At 40.2% G+C, this 20848-nt stretch overlaps 1 protein-coding gene across 1 annotated transcript in view; it reads right to left on the bottom strand.

The window, feature by feature from the left end:
* Nucleotides 1-13440, bottom strand: part of LOC311078174 (uncharacterized protein) — a 41096-nt gene extending 27656 nt beyond the window's left edge. The window contains exon 1 of the mRNA XM_084106888.1: nucleotides 13370-13440. Coding sequence (XP_083963014.1) covers nucleotides 13370-13430 — 61 coding nt within the window. The 5' untranslated portion in view covers nucleotides 13431-13440. The remainder of the gene's footprint in view (nucleotides 1-13369) is intronic.
* Nucleotides 13441-20848: the final 7408 nt, after the last annotated feature.

Here is a 20848-nt window from a genome sequence, read left to right as displayed (position 1 = left end):
TGCTAGGCCGAACGGAAGAACCCAATACTGGTACGCTTCGCCCCCAAAAGCGAACCTCAGGAACGTCCGATGCTGAGGAAGAATAGACACATGGAAGTAGGCGTCCTTTAGATCTATCGTGACAAACCAGTCCTCGGACCTGATTTGTGACACGATCTGTTTGAGAGTAAGCATCTTGAACTTGAGTTTTCCCACAGTGCGATTTAAGAGACGCAGGTCTAAAATCGGACGCAACCCCCCGTCTTTCTTTGGAACAATGAAGTATCGGCTGTAATAGCCTGACTCCCTGCTGGGAGGAGGAACCCGTTCTATAGCTCCTTTTTGAAGAAGAGTCATAACTTCCAGTTCCATTACCACAGTGGGAAGAACCCCGCTGAACTGAGGCGGACGAGACCTGAACTGTATAGCGTAACCTCTTTCGATTGTGTGCAGGACCCACTGAGACACATTGGGAAGATTTTTCCATTCCACTAGAAAATCTACTAAGGGAACCAGCCTCTCGAGGCTGGCCTCTGGTTGAATGTTCTGTGTGACAGACACAGTGCCCTGTAACGGCGCACCTGCAGGGAACAACTGGTCTGTGCACTCCAGAGCCCTCAAAGGAGGGGGCGAGCGACCCTCGGGAAAACGCTCGCCGGATCTCACTACGCCCTGTTCTGGCAGGGTTAGTAGTACAGACCCCTGAGGGTAGCGGGAGAGACAAGGCACCCTTACGGGAGGTGTACACAGGTCTCTCTCGATGGGGGCCACCCTCAGATTTAATCCTGACGCTGCGGACGTCAGGATCGTTTAGACGCGGCCTTCTTGGCGACAATGACTGTCCTCAGATCAGCCCTGCCCCGCGAAGACCTCGTCTGAGAGCGCCCCGTCTCATCCCTCCAGCCTCTCTGCGGGGGGGCACGAGACGCGACGCTCTGTATCTGCTGCGCTCTCTGCCTCGATGAGCTACTCGGCGGGTGGGACTGCCCTCGCTCAGCACCCCCACTCTGAACCCTTATTTTGAGGGGAATAAATTTATGAAAATCTGCCGCCTGTTTCTTTTCTTCCTGGAACCTCTCTGTGACTGAATGTAATGCATCACCAAAGAGACCAGCAGGCGAAATAGGGGAATCTAAAAGAAGAGTTTTATCTTTCTCTTTCATGGAAGTTTGGCTCAACCACAAATGCCTCTCCGTGGCCACCAGGGCTGCCATAGACCGACCGATTGATTTCGCGGTCTCCTTGGTGGCCCGGAGAGTGAGATCAGCTGTCTGCCTGAGCTCTTTGATAGTATCAGCTGAAATTTCCCCCCCCTTACTAGCTTCTTTTAATAGGTCAGCTTGATAAGCCTGCATGATCGCCATCGTGTGTAAACATGCAGCCGCCTGGCCCGCCGCCGAGTATGCCTTCCCCACCAGCTTAGATGTATTTTTAAGAGGTCTGGTGGGAAGGGCCGGTGCTTTGAGTGACGAAGCTGATTCAGGCGAGAGATAACTCGCGAGCGTCTCTTCCGCCTTTGGCATCGTCACATAACCAGAAATCTTAGCTCCCATAATGTTACCATATGCATTAGAAGTGTTTGTGTAAACTCTACTAGACACAGGTCGCCCAGGTCTTCGACACCTCAGTGTGAAGATCCGGGAAAAACGGCAAGCACCGGCGAGAAGGTTGGGCACGTGAGGGCAGAAATCTCTCATCGAGTTTACTTTTTGGCTTAGACTCCTGCCTGTCAGCTGGCCACTCAATGCTTAGCTTTTCAACAGCACGAGATAAAACCTCCATAAGCTCATCTTCATTACTATATTGAAATGACGAATCACGTGTGTAATCTGTTACAATACTTTCAACATCCAGCTCCTCAGAACTGGATAGTTGAAATTCCTGAACAACATGTACCTCTTCTCGGGCAGAAGTAACCGCAGCGCGGGCTTCCAGAGCCGGGATAGAGGTACTGGGTCTCACCGGAGAAGGCTGAGATAGGGCGGAGCCCGTCTCAAACCCCGCGGTGAGATCCATCTGCGATCCCCAGGTCAAGCGCTGCCGCTCTGCCTCGACAGAAGCGGGACCCGAGCCCTGGGGAGCACGCAGCGAACCGCTCTCCTCGAAGAGCGATCGCCGCGAGCGCAGTGTTCTCAAAGGCAGACGCTCGCAATGCACACAATCAGCCCCCTCGAGAGCTGACTGGGCATGCTGCATCCCCAAACAAGCAACACATAAATCATGTGAATCCCCACCCGTTATAAATCGAGTACAAGGGGGAGCACACTGCTTAAACTGCTGCTCACTCGTCATTTCTCTTTTTCACAGTAATATATATATATATAGACAGATTTCAGACACACACACAGATCGATGCTGAAGTAACAAAAGCTGTTTCGCTTGTGTTTCAGGGGTGCTTTATAGTTTCCTGGTCGGTGACGTCACCCGCCTACTACGTTCGGTCTCGCCATTGACTGATTTCATTCATGCTTCAGACGCACTACGCTGGAGGCGTTCCCACTGCGATTTCACGCAGCGGAAGTCCCTGATGGGGAACTGAAATTTAACAAAAAGAGACTGGGTTGAGTTTTGTCATTTTAAATTTTAATACAACGAAGATAATCTGTAATGTTGTTTACTGCAACATCTGTTGTTTAGTACAAATGCACATATTGCCTGGACCATATTAAAATGTTTAATATTTTTATATTTAAACGAAAAGAGGCAGGGTTGTGTTTTATATTTCGTTTATAAATAGGCAAACGTTATATGCAGTGAATATAATCAATACGCTTTGCCTGAACCACATTTGTGTGGCTATAATGTTTAAGATTTCTTTAAATGAAAACGAAAAGAGTTAGTGTGGTGTTTTATAACATATTTCGTTTTATTGTTGCCTAAAATGCGTCGCGTCTGAACGCGTTGTTGTCTTTGGAGCTCTATCGATTTGATTTATAATTCTTGATTTTTCCCTTTAAACTCACTTACAACGAACATTTTTTACTTTTCCTAGAAGCACTACTGCTCAAACCTCATAGTTAGCCTACAACGCGGACTGTTGAGCAGACGCGTCTCAAGCCTATTAGTGATCCAACGCTGGATACTCTTATAGGTTATGTCCGTGGATCACAGCTGAACGCGTCTTCTCCACACTCACTTACAAACAAACATAACAATATAACAATATTATAAGGAAACATGGAATTAGTTTCCATTGTTATGCTGATGACACTCAAATATATATTTCATCACGGCCGGATGAAAACGCTAAATTATCCAAATTGACAGAGTGTGTTAAAGATATAAAAGATTGGATGACGCGTAATTTTCTTTTATTAAATCCAGACAAGACAGAGGTACTAATCATCGGTTCAAAAAAACGCCCACAGAACCTCTCACAATACAACTTTGACATCGTAGGATGTCCTGTTACTTTATCCTCTAAAAGACCTGGGTGTTATACTCGATTGTAACCTGTCTTTTGAAAATCATATTTCGTATGTTACAGAAACAGCCTTTTTCCACCTTAGAAACATTGCTAAGCTACGTAATATGCTATCAGTTTCTGATGCAGAAAAGTTAGTTCATGCATTCATGACCTCGAGACTAGATTACTGTAATGCTTTATTAGCTGGTTGTCCTGCATCCTCAATAAACAAGCTACAGTTAGTCCAAAATGCAGCCGCTAGAGTTCTTACTAGATCAAGAAAATATGATCATATAACACCGATTTTATCATCACTACATTGGCTACCTATAAAGTTCTGTATTAATTATAAGTTATTGCTACTGACTTATAAAGCCCTAAACGGCTTAGCTCCAGTCTATTTAACGGATCTTCTATCGCCCTATAATCCATCGCGCGCTTTAAGATCAATGAATTTGAGGCTTTTGGTCATACCTAGGATATCCAGATCCACCAAAGGAGGGAGAGCATTTTCACATTTGGCTCCGAAACTCTGGAATAGTCTTCCTGATACTGTTCGTTGCTCGGACTCGCTCTCCCAGTTTAAAACTAGATTAAAGACGCATCTTTTCGGCCAGGCATTCATATAATATTGTTAATCTTACAGTTCAAACTACAATCCGGCCTCTAGTTCATAAATGCCAGAGGAGAACTGGCCCCCGACTGAGCCTGGGTTCTCCCAAGGTTTTTTTTTTCTCCATTAGGTCACCTGATGGAGTTTTAGGACACCATTAGGTCACTTGATGGAGTTTTTTCGGTTCCTTGCCACTGTTGCCTTTGGCTTGCTCAGTTGGGGATATTTTGGGGATATTTACCCCCCATAAACAGCCTCAAAACCGTTCTTCAGAAAGTCTATGGGTGACGTCACAGACGCTTTGTCCATATTTTTTACAGTCTATGGTTGTAGGTGGTTGTAGGTAACTGTGCTATGTTTTAATAGCTGATAATTTTGGGAATTGTTGGTATGCATAACTTGAAATTTATTTATTTTTTATTTAACCTTTATTTAACCAGAAAAAGCTCTCTGAGATTAAAAATCTCTTTCACAGGAGTGTCCTGGCCAAAAATGTGCAGCAGTACAATCAATTCCATCACAGATAAACATCACACAAACAAATTAAAGACACTTAAAAGCAGTTACATATTGTTAGATCAACTTCCATTTGCCGGATAACTGATTTGAAATGGTCTAGAGTCAGCAGATTTTCTAATTTTAATTTAGATTGGAGGAAATTCCAATCAAACGGCACTGCATACATAAAAGACTTCTTACCTCGCTCAGTTCGAGTGAAAGGAACAGAAAGAGTATAAAAGTTTTGCGAACGAAGAAAATAATTATTGGTAATTTTCTGTTGCATAAAACAACAAAGAAGGCAACAACCCCAAGATGGCTTTGTAAATAATTAAGTACCAGTGCATTTTTCTTCTGATAGACAGAGAAGGCCAACCTACTCTGTGATACAAAGTGCAATGATGAGTTGAAGATTTACAATCTGATATGAACCTTAGAGCACCATGATAAACGGCATCTAAGGAAGAAAGAAGATAAGAAGGTGCAAACTGATATACAACATCACCGTAATCAAGGACAGAGAGAAAAGTAGCAGAGACTAATTTCTTTTTTACATTAAAAGAGAAGCAAAACTTGTTCCTGAAATAAAACCCAAGCTTGATTTTCAGTTTATTCTTCAGTTGAGTGATATGAGAGCTAAAAGATAGGGCATCATCAACTATGATGCCTAGATATTTGTACTCTTTTACTAATTCAATCACTGTACCTTGAAGGGTCTGAAGAGATACTAAATTATTTTCAAGTTTTTTTGAGTTGGAAAATAACATATATTTTATCAGTATTCAGAACAAGTTTTAAACTGTGAAGCCTTGACTGAATAATATTAAAGGCTGACTGAAGCTTAGACAAGGCTTGCTGTCCAGAGGAAGCACTGCTATACACGACAGAATCATCGGCATAAAAATGAAAATTGGCATCCTGAATGTCATAATCAAGGCTATTTATATAAATGGTGAATAAAAGGGGCCCCAGCACCGATCCTTGGGGAACCCCTTTGGAAATCTCTAATGAATCAGATTGTTTACCTTCGGCTTGAACACACTGGGTTCTTCCACTCAGATAGTTTTTAAACCAAGGAATAACGTGACTTGATAAACCAACAACCTTCAATCTGTGCAGCAATATTCCAAGATCCACTGTATCGAAAGCCTTTGATAAATCAATAAAAAGCGAGGCACAAAATTCACCATTATCCATTGACCCTACAATATCATTTAAAACTTTCAAAATAGCCGTTGTAGTACTGTGTTTTTTGCGAAACCCTGATTGATTGATAGACAACACTTTGTTTGCGTTCAAATAGCATGTCAACTGTTCACTAATAAGACTTTCTAATATCTTTGATAAAACGCAGAGCTTTGAGATTGGTCTGTAATTATTCATTATAGTGGGACCCCCCCCCCTTTTAGTAAAGGAACAACAAATGCTGATTTCCAAATTTCTGGAATAACACCAGTATTTAAAGAAAGATTAAAAATATAAGTTAAAGCGGATATAATAAAATCTGCTGCCAGTTTCAGATACACAGGCTCCACACAATCAGGACCTGGAGATTTGTTTATGTCAAGCAAACGGAGTGCTTTATAAACGTCACTGCTCTTAATTTGTTTAAATCTAAACTCTTCCTTTTCTATATGACTTTCTGCATTAATAAAATCAGAGCCTGTAAAATTTAGTGATTCAAATAGAAACCCAGAGGCAACAAAATGCTTATTAAAGCAATTGAGCATATGTTCTTTATCTGATATGCTAGTGGAATCCATTTTTATACATGAAGGAAAGCTAGACTTGTTTTTACTACCCGATATCAGTTTTATATTCTGCCAAAATTTCTTGGGATTATTTAGTTTAGAAATAGTTTTTATTAATCAGTGCAGCTTTGGTGCTGGTGCCCCTTGGTACTGCTTAGTGGATTGGATGACTGTTCACCTCACAGGTATGTTTATTGTTAATGGCTGTGTGGGTTTAACATTCTTTTCGGGTACTAAATAGGCATGATTCCCTGTATCCCATTGTGTTATCGGTGGGCAGGACTGACCAATCCGTGTCTAAGCGTGTAATCTGGCATAATATCCTGATGGTAAGTGTTTAAACGTAACTATGACTGGGAATGAGGATAGTATTATGATTGGTAACAGCTCCGTTTGTGTTCGCTATAGGATTCTCCCTCTCGTTCTATGCCGTGATTGTTTGCTGCTGTCTTCGCGCTGTTTAAGCGCTGTGGTTTATACAGCCGCACTGACGCGATCATCACCATAACTAAAAGGGGACTGCTCGTTTGGTTCTTATCGTGGCGTTTTAGTGCCCTGCTTCATATTTCTGGCTTGTGTGGGGGGACTATTTAGCTCCTTCTGTTTGTAGGGGAGCTAAGCTGCCCTCTGTCTCTTTTTTTTATTTAAACCTTGTTTTTGTGTTTTCTGTTACTTCTAATTCTGTGGAAGTACAGTTTGTTTGGTTGAATTGATTTGCTTTTTTTCTTTTCTTTCTTCTTTATTATTGTAAAACCAATTAGCCGCTCATAGCTCGGGATGCAAGTGATCAACAATTAGTGCAATCCTATTTGTGTGTGAACATCTACTGAGTTAAAATTGTTTGGTAGTAATCTTATGTGACCAATTAATTGATTTTTCTATGCTTTAATGTTTTTTCTCCTTATTTTTTGTTATTTACATTCATTGTTGAGAGGACTTGCTTTATTAGTGATGTCCATATTGTCATTTCTATGTATATTGTTATAGTTTCTTATTTTTCCGCAGGAGCTGGGGTCTCACGGGTGGATTGCTCTTCTTCCTTGTGGTGGTGGTTCTTCTTTATCGTGTGCAGTGTACACTTTGAGTGTGTGATTGTGTGATTAGACTGCACAGGTGAGTGTGCGTGTGGATGTGTGCTCTGTAAAACCAAACTCAATGTTGATTCCTGCCGTTGGGAGCCTCAGCCCTGCCGGTATTTAGTTTTTGTTTAACATACACATAACTGCTACATACCAAGTTGGGTTGTATATGTTTTTCTTTATGTTTTGTTTGAAGTGGGGTTTCAGTGTCCAACATTTTAAGTCATTTTTGTATTAATAAACATTTGTATTTTTGTACATTACTCACGTCTCTTGTCTAATTCTATGAGGGAACTGAACCTGTGTGCTTTGCTCAATGTTTGAGTATTTTCCCTGGGGTTAACTCCTAGGGTGGCGTAGTCTGACTTTCTTATTAGTAAACAACTTGGGCGTGTGTAGCAAATTGCACTGCCCCGCCACACCTATTTGTGTGAGGAAATTTCACAAATATTATGTTGTAAAAAATAAAAAGAATGAGACAAAGTTTGAGAACGGTTTGTTTTTATTTGAGCTTTCATGCATATTACACTTTGGAACGTTGTTGTTCACGGTCAGGGACTATTTTTTTCTAGCGGAAGGAATGCTTTTATTGATTTAACTTCATGAAAGTTGCACTATTTTTTTTTTGTACTTTAATATTGTGTGGTAACCATTTTATAAAAGCAATAAGGTACTCGAGGCAAGTGCTGTATCGTGAATAAGCAACGGCTGAAGGGGTTGCAGACACCTAACAACGCCCTTCAGCCGTTACTTATTCACGATACAGCACTTGCCTCGAGTACCTTATTGCTTACATAAAACATACCAGCATTAAAAGCATAAGACTAAAATACACACTGTAAAAAAAAAAACTGCGCTGATAAAATACATTTGACAATAAATAAGATCCGTGGCACTAGATGATGATTGTGACCATTAACAAACAGCCATTATCATCTGATCCTGTTTTCTTTCGTTTTTTTTTTTTTTTGCAATAGCAAATGTATTTAAAGACAAAGCTATCGCAGCCACAGACAAACTAATGTTCAAAAGTCAAGGGTCCAGAGCCCAACTAAAGCAAACACTGATCACCATCATGGTGACATCAAATGAAAATACAATGACATCTAAACCTCTGCCACCTTTTAATAAGAGCTTATGTAGACGTCTGACAGAAATAAAGTCAGTCTGGTTAGTAATAAGTGAAGCTGGTAATGCTGTTTGTGGAGTTGTTTAATCCTCCTCTGCTGAGATCCTCAGAGATTTAATGTCTTTATCTTCAGTTGATTTCATATTTTTTCTGTTCTTCTTGTTCCTCTTTCATTCAGTGATTCTGCTTGTTAACAGCAGGTGTTCATCAGTGTCTGAATAACTCACTTGTTTTTATCCACTTTGTCAAGTGGACTATATTAGTGAACTAATGTAGGGAATAGTGAGTGAGGGAGTAGGGTGTGTGTTTGAACACAGCCTCTGAGTGTCGACTTTGAAGCGTTGTTAATTCACAGTATATTACTGTAGACTACTTTCTAGAAAAAGACAAATATCTCCCAGAATGCATTTGTTTCTACGTTATATTGCTGTTTTAATGGAAAACAGCATGTTACTGTCAAAATAAGGCCATCTGTTACAGTGCACACTGTAAAAATTTGCTGTAAAGAAAATGCCCAAATTTGACAGTAACAAAATCAGGGCTAAAATTGTGCAGTGTGAACTCAGCATTAGATTAAATCAACTGAAGATAAAAGACATTAAGTCTCTGAGGATCTCAGCAGAGGAGGATTAAACAACTCCACAAACAGCATTACCCTCACTTAAAGCAAACAACACTCTCTCCAGAATAAACTATTAGTCTTTGTACTGTTCTTAGTGTAGTTTATTTTTAGAGCCACTAGGTGGTGCTAGTCCATGTATGTTTTTGATGTTGTCAGAGAGAGTAACCTCTAACCTTAACCCCCTGGGGTCGGCTATCGCGCCGGCGCGATAGGCTCGTTTTTTTCCGTATGAGTGCAAAAAATAAATTTAAAAAAAATATAAATTTTTATCTTATATGCTTGTGTTATACATCAATCGATCCTGTTTAGTGTGTATTTTTTTTGTGTATGCTCATAATAAAAACAAAGTGTTGTGCTTTTCGCCAAATAAAAAAAAATAAACATGATGCGAGTTCTGCCTACTCTCCGTCAGTGAAGTCAATTCTGAAACGCGTCCGAAAATGAACTGTAACTCAGCGAATACTCAGTCAAACAGGCATACAGACACACAGGCATGAAGCTTGAATTCCCTTCTTTTAAATGAAGTAATTTTTATAAAAAACAAATATTCACAGTTTATATAATATGTATGTAAAGAGAGAGATGTCAGTCGTTCTCATCTCAGCGAATTAAGTTTTAATGTGACTCCGCCTACGGAGGCCGCGCTATTCAAACGCAAATGTGAGGCGATCCATACAAACCTGTGAAACGCCCACATCCGCTGGATAAGGCCGGTGAAACACTGGATGCGTGGCGTAAGCGTCTCAGCTGCGTGGCGTGTCCGTATTTATTTCGGCTCCCATGTTAACAGGTTAGAGCTTGCACACTGCCTGTGTGAGACGCGCGTCTCAGGCGCGGCACGAGCCGCGTGGAAAACGCGTGCATTCTAGAAATATTCGCCTATTTTTCACGCGACACGCAAGCGTCTTGGAAGCGTTTCCATGCAAAATTGAATAGGAAAATCTGTTTATTTGTCATTTTGACACGAATACATATTAATAAATGTCCTTTTGATGTTTAAAAGTGTCTAGGTTTTGACATAAATGCAAATATAAATGTAATTTACAAAATATGATCGATTTTCAAATACTGCTGTATTGAATGAACAGCTTTTAGCAAACTCTACTGCTATACTGAGATGAGGAATATATACTGTATGTGTTTTGTCAAAAATAAAGTCATCAACTAACTAATGAATTCTTTACTTTGAAATACGTATGATAAAATGTATACTTTAGTTTTGAAAGACGTTGACTAGTTTTGAAAAGATTATAAAGTATGTATGTGCATGCATATACAGTGCAATGCATAAGTGAATACACCCATGCTAAAGTTGACTAAAAAGAGGAATAAAAAATCATATTTTGGAAATTGAACTTAATGCCTTAATTTAAAAAATTAGGAAAAATCCAACCTTTAAGGACACCAATTTTCTTTGTGAATGAATAATGTATCGTAAATAAATAAATGTTCTTCCTTAAAATACATGGTGCATAAGTGAGTACACCCCTATGTTAAATTCCCATAGAGGCAGGCAGATTTTTATTTTTAAGTATTTTTTATTATTTTTTTTTAGGATACTATGCATCCTGATAAAGTTCCCTTGGCCTTTGGAATTAAAATAGCCCCACATCATCACATAGCCTTCACCATACCTAGAGATTGGCATGATTTTATTTCAGTTAGCCTAAAAGCTAGTTTGATTTGCATTGAGAGATGATCTTATGGAAAGTACCCCATGCCAATCTCTAGGTATGGTGAAGGCTATGTGATGATGTGGGGCTATTTTAATTCCAAAGGCCAAGGGAACTTTATCAGGATGCATAGTATCCTAATTTTTTTTTTAAAAAAATACTTAAAAATAAAAATCTGCCTGCCTCTATGGGAATTTAACATAGGGGTGTACTCACTTATGCACCATGTATTTTAAGGAAGAACATTTATTTATTTACGATACATTATTCATTCACAAAGAAAATTGGTGTCCTTAAAGGTTGGATTTTTCCTAATTTTTTAAATTAAGGCATTAAGTTCAATTTCCAAAATATGATTTTTTATTCCTCTTTTTAGTCAACTTTAGCATGGGTGTATTCACTTATGCATTGCACTGTATATATATATATGTGTGTGTATATGAAGAGTTCAGATGCAAAAGCCTCTAAATGCCATCTGAAATTTTCTTCTAGAATGATCATTTTTCTGAAGCTTGTATATTTAAGTTAGCTATAGGTGACACACCTGAATGAATGGCTCATTAAGTATGCAGGGACATTGTCTCACCAGGTGTGAACTACTAAATATGCATGATGCTGTTGGAGCGTTTACGCCCCATCCGCATATTGGCTTTCCAAACTAAAAGTGTTTCACAAAACTAAAATCAATGTATCGTTTTATGTGAATGATTAGGCAGGATGATTTTCACATCATTTTGAAGAAAAAAGGCGATGACATCCATTAGTCAAAAGTCTTATTGCCACATATTTAGTATGTGTTTTGTGGCCTTATTTCAGAAACTTTAATTTTTAGTTTTTTCGATAACCTTGCATAAACATTATTCTCTCAAAAATGAATACATGTGGCTCACATATTATGGAAGTCCTGTTTGTGCTATATAGAGTTAATTTACACCTTTGCCATTAATATGTTTATAAGCAACTGAAAAAAGCACAAATGTCAGGGCATGTCAGAACATCTCAAGGACCCCAAAAACACCCCAGAGGGTTAATTGCAGCCATCTTGTTTTACTCAGTTGATGCTGTCACACGGTTAAAGCAGCTCAATCTCTTCATCATCTTTGCATTCATTTATAGAAGCTTTGTCTGTAAGTATTAATGTGTTTGCTAGAAGCTTTTTTTTTTTCGTATTTTGTTGGATTTAGTACCAGTAATTTTAGGATAAAATTGATATTAAGAGAGACTTTTCAGTACGATGTTTCATGCATCTGGATTATTATTTGTGTGTATTATGTCTAGTTATACCTTAATAAATCCATGCTTCAGTTCAACTTTCTTGTGGAAGGAGTTTTCTGTCTGCCTAGTTGAAGAAGGGGAACTCTTTTACGAGGGCAGAATAGTCTTTATCAGAGAGCTGTTCAAATCACTGACACACTCTTAATATGAAGATAATTCTTCATCATCAGATGTTTGAGTGACACTATGTCCAGTATCAGGAATAATACAGTATGATCTGTGTGTATCAATACACAACTCTGAGATCACAACGTGAATGAGTGCAAGAATAAACTGAGCATGTTCAAATGAACTCTTTCCAGACTAATTCCACCAAATGTTGTAAGGGTGGATTTCATGCAAGACTGCCGAATGACTAAAGAAACATTGTCAGCAAGATGGTAGAAAACTGTACATTTCTTGTCTATTCCACCCACTGCCACTGTAACGCAGAGTTGAGATGTTGACCAGAAAGAAAAAAACAGTAGGAGTCGGAGGAAAAGATGCACGAGAGACGAGAGATGGCGTATTTTCCCCCATGTTTAATAAAATTACTCAAACATCACACTCGTCCGCATACATGGGGATCGAGTGAGAAAAAGTATCCAAACATCCAACTCTGGTCACAAATATAAAAGGAAATAAAAGAAAGAGTACAAAGGTCGGTAGAGCGGTTATCTCTTCTCCTCACCTGTCAAATCTATTACTGACACTCTACACACAGTTCTCATTTTACCTCAGATTAACATAAAAGCACAAAGTGACCATTACATCATTTATACCAATGACGGAAATAAGCGCAGTTACAATAGATTAATATGTGGGAGAGCATTGCTATAGAGAGGGACAATATTGTATTGCAATAGATAGCACTATTATAGCAAGTCAATACCAAATCAAAACTAGTTAGCACATTATTTGTAATTGAAATTAATGACAACATGGTTATAGTTATACTTAAAATAGTTACAAAATAGATGTATGATAATAACTTATACCATTAATTGTACCCAGCATATATGTAAAATGTGACCTGAGAAGATAGAGAGACAGAGAGAGAGAGAGAGAGAGAGACCCAGAGAATAAAAGAGACAGAGCAACAGTTTCAATCTTCTTTTATCCTTTCCTGACCATGTGACTAAAACCCAAATGTGAAACGTTCAAACTGACCAATCAGATAATTACAACTTCCACCGTACTAAATGTGTGACAATTCATCGACCCCTGAAGTACACACATCTTGGCCTACAGTGATCACTATCAGCCCCTCTGTGCCTTTAGGAACTACAAATAGTCCTTGTGGTAGAAAGAGGAGGTGGAAAACAGTAAAGCAAACGTCTTTAGAGAAAATACAGATTTCTTTACCTGTGAGAAGTGAAGAGAGAATGATCAGTCCCAGCAGACACAGATCACACTTATCAGCCATTTTGTGTTTCTGTCAATCTTTCTCTTCATTATATATAGTTACAGCTCGTCCTTTAAACATCATCATATCCTCCTGTGGTTTTTAACTTCCATCAAATGAGTGTTGAAATTCTGCTAGAGTTGCTGTTTAGTGACACAATGCCACAGTGAAGTGTTGCTTTAAGTTAGGGCTGTAGTCAAGACCACCTTTGTCGAGTCCAAGACAAGTCCAAAACCAAAGAGGTTCGAGACCAAGACAAGACCGAGTCCAAAAGGTTAGAGTCCGAGTCAAGACCAAGTCCAGGACAGGAAAAAAAAGTCAAAGATCTAATTCAACCTTTGAAGTAATTCAAAGAACAACAAAAAAATAACTATATAGGCCTAAAGGAGCACACACATTTGTTTCGACTGTCTGATCAGCCTCACATTCTGTTCCTGTCAATCATACACGCAATGTCAACCAATTAAACTTCATGAGGGAGGGCCGAGCCAACTCACACACACACACACACACACACACACACTAGAGATGCGGATAAACCGCGTATCGGGCGGATGACGTGATGAAAAATAATATTTTAATTAAATTCGGGCGGGTGGCAGTTGAACCAATCAAATGAAAAAAGTTTGCCACTAAGCAAACCTGCAAGCTATGAGCCCAGCTGTCAGTACTATTGGAGGAGGCCTAAACGTCTCGTAGATGAGACTGCCTGGGTTATTTTGTTTCGATATTAGCTATATTTTAAAACAGCCAGTCACTGGAGCCTACCACTCGTGGAATAGGCATTTAAAAGAGATTATGGAGTGATATGACTCAGAAAGTACATCGGACAATGTTCAGATGTCATTCAGCGAGATGTTCAGAAGAACGCAAGAGCTAAACTTCTACAAGCTCAATAACATCCACACACACACACACACACCAAAAAAAAAAAAGGTAAGAAAAAAAAGTCAGAAAACTTTGCCCATTAATTAGATGTGCAAGGCAAACGGGCAAGTTTTCAGGTTGTTGTGGACAATTAAAAATGTGAATATTCACGTTGCACTAGCGGTAGACTTTCAGCGAGTTTATTTAAACATTTATTTTTTGAAGGGGGGGGGGGGGGTGAAACACTCAGTTTCAGTCAATCTCATATTAATCTTGAGTACCTATAGAGTAGTATTGCATCCTTCATATCTCCAAAAAGTCTTTAGTTTTATTAAATTTATAAAAGAAAGATAGACTGTACCGAGTCTTTCCGGAAAAAAACGAGCGGCTGGAGGCGTGCCGTGTGGGCGGAGCTAAAGAATCATGAGCATACATACAGAACGCGGTTTTGCTTAGAAAAACATGAGATGGGCAGTGAAATGGGGGATTGTGTATTGTTGTTTGGAGTGGTTTTACAATAAACAAACAGACACCTACAGTGGCCAGCTAAACAAATGTATTTAAACACACACACCATACATCGCATGCTCCATATACATTAACTAAGTTATACGTGTGATCATGTTGTTTACTTGCTGTGCTTACGCGCCGATAGCTAACAACACACAGACATTTGAAGCAGTTTTACTCACCAGTGTAAAAGCTGCGGTTCCAACGCACGACCGACCGTGAACCTTTATCGTTCGGACTGCTCCATCCTTAAGCATTAGATCTGCAAATCCGGCAAATACTTCCCTAAAGCCGAGCACAGCGCTTTGATGGGCGTACTGCTTTCGCTCTCTCGCTCTGGTCTACGGGTGCGCGCGCCGTTCCGGGAGAAGTGCCCTTAGGACCCGTATAAGGAAATTCCGCCCCATCTGACGTCACACAGGCCCATACTCGAAAAAAACTTTCAGAAATTTGTGACAAACCGGAAGGAGTATTTTTGGCACAGAAATACTCCATCAAACGTACAACTTAATTTTTGAAACTTTGTCCATGTTTAGCATGGGAATCCAACTCTTTAACAGTGTAAAAAACTCAGTATGCATGAAATAGCATTTCACCCCCCCTTTAAAGAGCCGTTTGTGAGTCAAAAGAGCCGAAAAAGAGCCGAAATGCCAATCGCTAGTTATTAGGTCGGTGGCCAGTGTTTCACTTTCCCTCCAATAATATTTTGTTTTAATATCGCGGCGATGTATGTGTGCTTACTGGGAACATAATAAAGACACCTGGACTCGGTCGAGACCAAAAGCCATATTTGGCAAGACCAGTGGCCGAGACCGAGACAGAGACAAGTCCGAGACCAAAGAAAAACGGTCTCAAGTCCGGACTCAAGTACTACAGCCCTACTTTAAGTGTGTGTGAAATGTGAGAAGTTTCCCACATTACGTTAAAATCTACAAATAAAATTATTACATTATTAGTGAAAAAATTATTTTGTTACTGAAAAGGTTTCCAATATCCATGACTAACTTATAGAAAATTAAGTTTTTAAGGTATTTTGAAATGATTAACATCAGCTCCAGTTTGGTGAAACAGAAAGTATTTGCACACACTTCATGAGCGTCTGTAAAGCAGAGATTAAATGTCTTCAGGAAGAGTTTCTACACATGGATTATAATGTTCTGCTTTACTCTCTCCAGCCCTGAGAAAATATATCAGATCCGCCACTATATTTCACACACTCTATCTATCTATCTATCTATCTATCTATCTATCTATCTATCTATCTATCTCTATAGCAAGGTAAAAGTGACATGGCCCCTTTAAGAGCATTTCTCTGTGGGCGGAGTTGTGCACGCGATTAGATTTCTGTGCGCTGTTTAAGACCGGAAGAGCAGTTGTTTGCGTGGGCTACTGGCTTTGTTTTCCATTTGAGACTTCAAAGAAGGTAATCGTTGTTGCTACTTTCACTCCACATTCTGTATTTATTGTTGCCCCTTAGTAGTGATGGTGAAATGAAGCTTTGTGAAGCAATGGGGCTTTCCCCCTTGAATGTATCATAAAATGGTTCATTACTCAAAGCTTTTCAACACATTGCACACTAACGACTTCTTGTGGTCAAAAGGTGGAAACGTCTGTCAGCTGAGAGAGCCAGTGGGGGCAGCCCTGACCTCTCTAAAGACTGACGTCACCCCTCCTACAGCCCTGGAGTATGAGGCAGTCCAGGGTGCTTTAGATGTTCTTGCCCCTTTCCGCCAGGATACAGTAGAGCTTTCGGGAGAGAAAAGGATGTCTGCCTCCAAAGTGATACCTCTGATGAAGATGCTTAATCACGCTGTAATGAGCAAGCTAGAAGGCCTCAATTCAGATTTAACAAGGCATCTGGGTGACAGCCTTGTGCGGAGGGTCAGGGAACATGCAGCACATTTAGAATCAATAAGTGTGATGACCATTCCCACGTTATTGGATCCTAGATTAAAAACACTGGGATTCTTAAGTCAAGGGAAACTGCAAGAAGCGGTATCAAGATTAAAATCTGAATGCGCTTCTGTAATCAGAAGTTCTGGTCTCCATTCTGCTTCCACCAACACACCCCCAGCTCAGCTGCCAGCCTCTTCAGAAGCAGCTCAATCTTCAACAGCAAGTAGTGTATGCCTTTGTTGTGTGAATGTTCACATTAGTGATTAGTACTGTGAAACGTTAATGGATTTCTTTTTTACTTTGTACCTTTATTATTAGGTGACCTTTGGTCTCTGCTGGATAGCACGGTTGATCACAGTAGAAGGAGCTCAAGTGCAACAGCAGATGCTACTGTAGAAGTGGACCGATATTTATCAGAAGTGAATCTCGCAAGATCTGAGGATCCACTAGTATATTGGGCTCAACAAAGTGTCTCTTTATAGTGTGAGTCGGTGATGATGAGCAGGAGCGGGGAATCAGACTTCCGGGGAGAGGGAACGAGTGTGCGGAGCGAGCTGATCTGGTGACTCCGTGACACACTTATTACTGACCAGATTTACTTTATTTCTGGACTCATATAAACACTGAGCAGTGTTCATTTAACACTGGTAAATTTGCTGTGTAGAGATTTATTGCACCTACGTATAATGACAATAAAGACTATTCTATTCTATTCTATCCTATTCTATCCTTTCCTACTTTATTCTACTCTATTCTATTCTACTCTATTCTATCCTACTTTATTCTACTCTATTCTACTCTATTCTTTATGGATGTATGAAACATTCACAATAAGATGAATATCATTCATTTAGAAACATGAATTTTCATTTAATGCTAACTTTAAGCATCATTAGTAGAGATATCTGCAATATGATATATACAAATAATAATGCAAATATCCTCTTATTTTATTGTTCATAAACTGTTAATAGTTTAACATTACAGCATGTTTTAATATTTTCCCCTGTCTAATCAAACCCAAACAGACATATATGACTGATGTTTTAAACCTCATGTTATTAAGTTACAATGTAATCACTTATATTATTTTACCATGGCTTGGAAGATAATTTTTTTTAACATCTCAACATAGCATAGGCTAACCCCATCGCTGCTAGCTTACCTCTTCTCTGCGTCAATAACAAGCTCTGTTCTCAGAATAGGTTAAACCAGATTTGAGGAAGTGAAACATGGTGTCGAAATGTTCAGCATTTCCTTGTAGCTCAGAGTGTGGTAATGGACTCTCTTGTCTAGTGTTTAGTGCTGTTATCATCCTATGTCCCCCCTATTTTTTTATTTTTCTTTATTTAAAAATCATGTTAACATGCCCAACTTTACAGCAGAAAAAAATATGTTTACAGCCTGGAACAAAAATTGGTTTTGGTCTAAATAACTAATCTTGCCCTTCATGAAAACTGTGAGGGGTGTGAATTTATTTATAACTCAAACGTTTAAATGATATTAAGCCTTAAAGTTCTGCATAATTAAGGGGCCACTTGAGTGACAGGTGAATTGCCGCTGATGTCAGCCTGTCACTATCAGCAGTTTGTCTGCTGTACGGATGGACGATATTATGATACTGATCCTTTCAAGGCCAGTATACCCACTTAACATTATATTTGAAAGGCATTTTAACATTCAATACGCCTTAATTTGAATTAGATTTTATTTTGATTTACACACGGTTAAATGTTTACTTGTAGTGGTAACCATGGAAATCTACAAAATATTATAGGCCTATTTGAACTATGGTCACTGTAATGTTCATTTTCATAAGGGACTGCCAGTGACAGGCTGTTGCACCCATAAAATGCAACATTTTATTCTGACAGTGTATGTCTATATTAAAATTAGTTACAGAATAGAACATCAGTATGAACTTTTAACATTTAATTAAAAAAAATGTAATTGCACAAACTGTGTAGGCTACAATTTGTTTATTGTGAAATGCCTCAAACATAGTTTTTCAGTCTTCTGTTAAGCATTGTTCTGGGAAACGCAGCCCTGTTTGAATGCATTATCGTCAGTGTGTGAACGCTCTCTGTGATTGATTGGTTCTGACTTGCAGCATTTGTGTGTGTTCAGTTCAGATGAGCAGGGAAGTGGTTCTACTACACAATTATTCACTAACATAGGTTATTCATCCAGTTCAATGCATATTGTACGCGTTAGCTTTATTATCAAATAAACAAAATCACTGGCAAAAAACAAACAAAAAAACATTGTAGATGATGAATATACTTCATATATCGATACGCCATTCCTAGTCTGCTGTCGGTTAGCGTCACGTCACCTCAGCTAATTCCAGCCGCTGAACTCAGCATCTCTGTCGTGTTTGTGCTTTTTTCAGGATTATTTCATACAATTTAATACACCTATTACTTCACCCACGCCTTTGGACTCCGTCGTGGTCGAGTATCGAGAGAATAACCAGCACTGTTTTCCAGTTGTAATATATTTGGAGAAGGCATTCGACTGTGTTCCTCGCGGCGTCCTGTGGAGGGTGCTCTGAGAGTATGGGGTCCAGGGCCCTTTGCTAAGGGCTGTCCGGTCCCTGTACGACTGGAGCAGGAGCTTGGCTCGCATTGCCGGCAGTAAGTCAGACTTGTTGTGCATGTTGGACTCCGGCAGGGCTGCCCTTTGTCGCCGGTTCTGTTCATAATTTTTTATGGCAGAATTTCTAGGCGCAGCCTGGGGCCGGAGGGTGTCAGGTTTGGTGACAACACGATTTCGTCTCTGCTCTTTGCGGATGATGTTGTCGTGCTGGCCCCTTCAGACCAGGACCTTCAGCATGCACTGGGACGGTTTGCAGCCGAGTGTGAAGCGGCTGGGATGAGAATCAGCGCCTCCAAATCCGAGGGCATGGTCCTCAGTCGGAAAAGGGTGGCTTGCCCACTTCAGGTTGGTGGAGTAGTTCAAGTATCTTGGGGTTTTGTTCACGAGTGAGGGAAGGATGGAACGGGAGATCGACAGACGGATCGGTGGAGCTTCTGCAGTAATGCGGTGATGTACCGGTCAATCTACGTTCCTACTCTCACCTATGGTCATGAGCTGTGGGTCATGACCGAAAGGACAAGATCCCGGATACAGGCGGCCGAAATGAGCTTTCTCCGCAGGGTGGCTGGGCGATCCCTTAGAGATAGGGTGAGGAGCTTGACCATTCGGGAGGAGCTCAGAGTAGAGCCACTGCTCCTCCACATCGAGAGGGGTCAGCTGAGGTGGCTCTGGCATCTGTTCCGGATGCCTCCTGGACGCCTTCCCGCTGGAGGGATTTTGTCTCCCGGCTGGCCTGGGAACGCCTCGGTATTCCCCCGGAAGAGCTGGAGGAAGTGTCTAGGGAGAGGGAAGTCTGGGCATCTTTGCTTAGACTGCTGCCCCAGCGACCTGGCCCCGGATAAGCGGAAGAAGATGGATGGATGGATGGATGGATGGATGGGTTTTCCAGTTGTTTTCCTCTGTGAATATGCACTCATGGATGTCTGACAATGTTGTTGCTTTTTGGAGTTCAGATTTAAAAGTGTCTATAGATATGGAGGCTACACTCGTTCTGCTCTCACGGGACAGATAGACTACATATGCTTATTTATCTTTTTAGTGTTAAATAAAAAGTACCGTCAGATGAAATCCTGCAGGTGTCAGTTCATCCATGCAGTAAATGCACATCCTTGAATGAGTGCAGATTTCTAGCGTATTTACTTGAACTCCTGAGGTTATATCTATGGTTTGACCCATTAGAGAGACGGCCAAAATCAGAATTAAAAGTGGACTGAATAATAAAGCTCTCTACGAACTTGACGAGCGATGCCGAGCTGACGGACCATAGACTGTAAAAAAAGAGTGACTGACATGTACGCACATAAATCACTGTCACACACACTCTCTCAGAGTAATATTGTAAGTCACTGCATAATACTTTTTCAACAAGCAGAATAGTACAGAATCACGATACACAGTCTCACTTGTAGCTATGTCTTTAAACTATTATAATATTTCAAAGGGCAAAAACAGGAACTTTAACTATTGGCTTTACATCATCAGCTGTCACTTTAGCGCGAGGCCTTTAGCATATAGCATTAGCTCCTTAGCCTGAGCTAACTCGTTCACGTCAAGCTAGGCGAGCGTGG

The sequence above is a fragment of the Abramis brama genome (assembly GCF_963993115.1).
Source record: "Abramis brama genome assembly, chromosome: 1".
In the NCBI taxonomy this organism is placed as follows: Eukaryota; Metazoa; Chordata; class Actinopteri; order Cypriniformes; family Leuciscidae; genus Abramis; species Abramis brama.
This window is presented reverse-complemented; position numbering and strand designations above follow the sequence as displayed.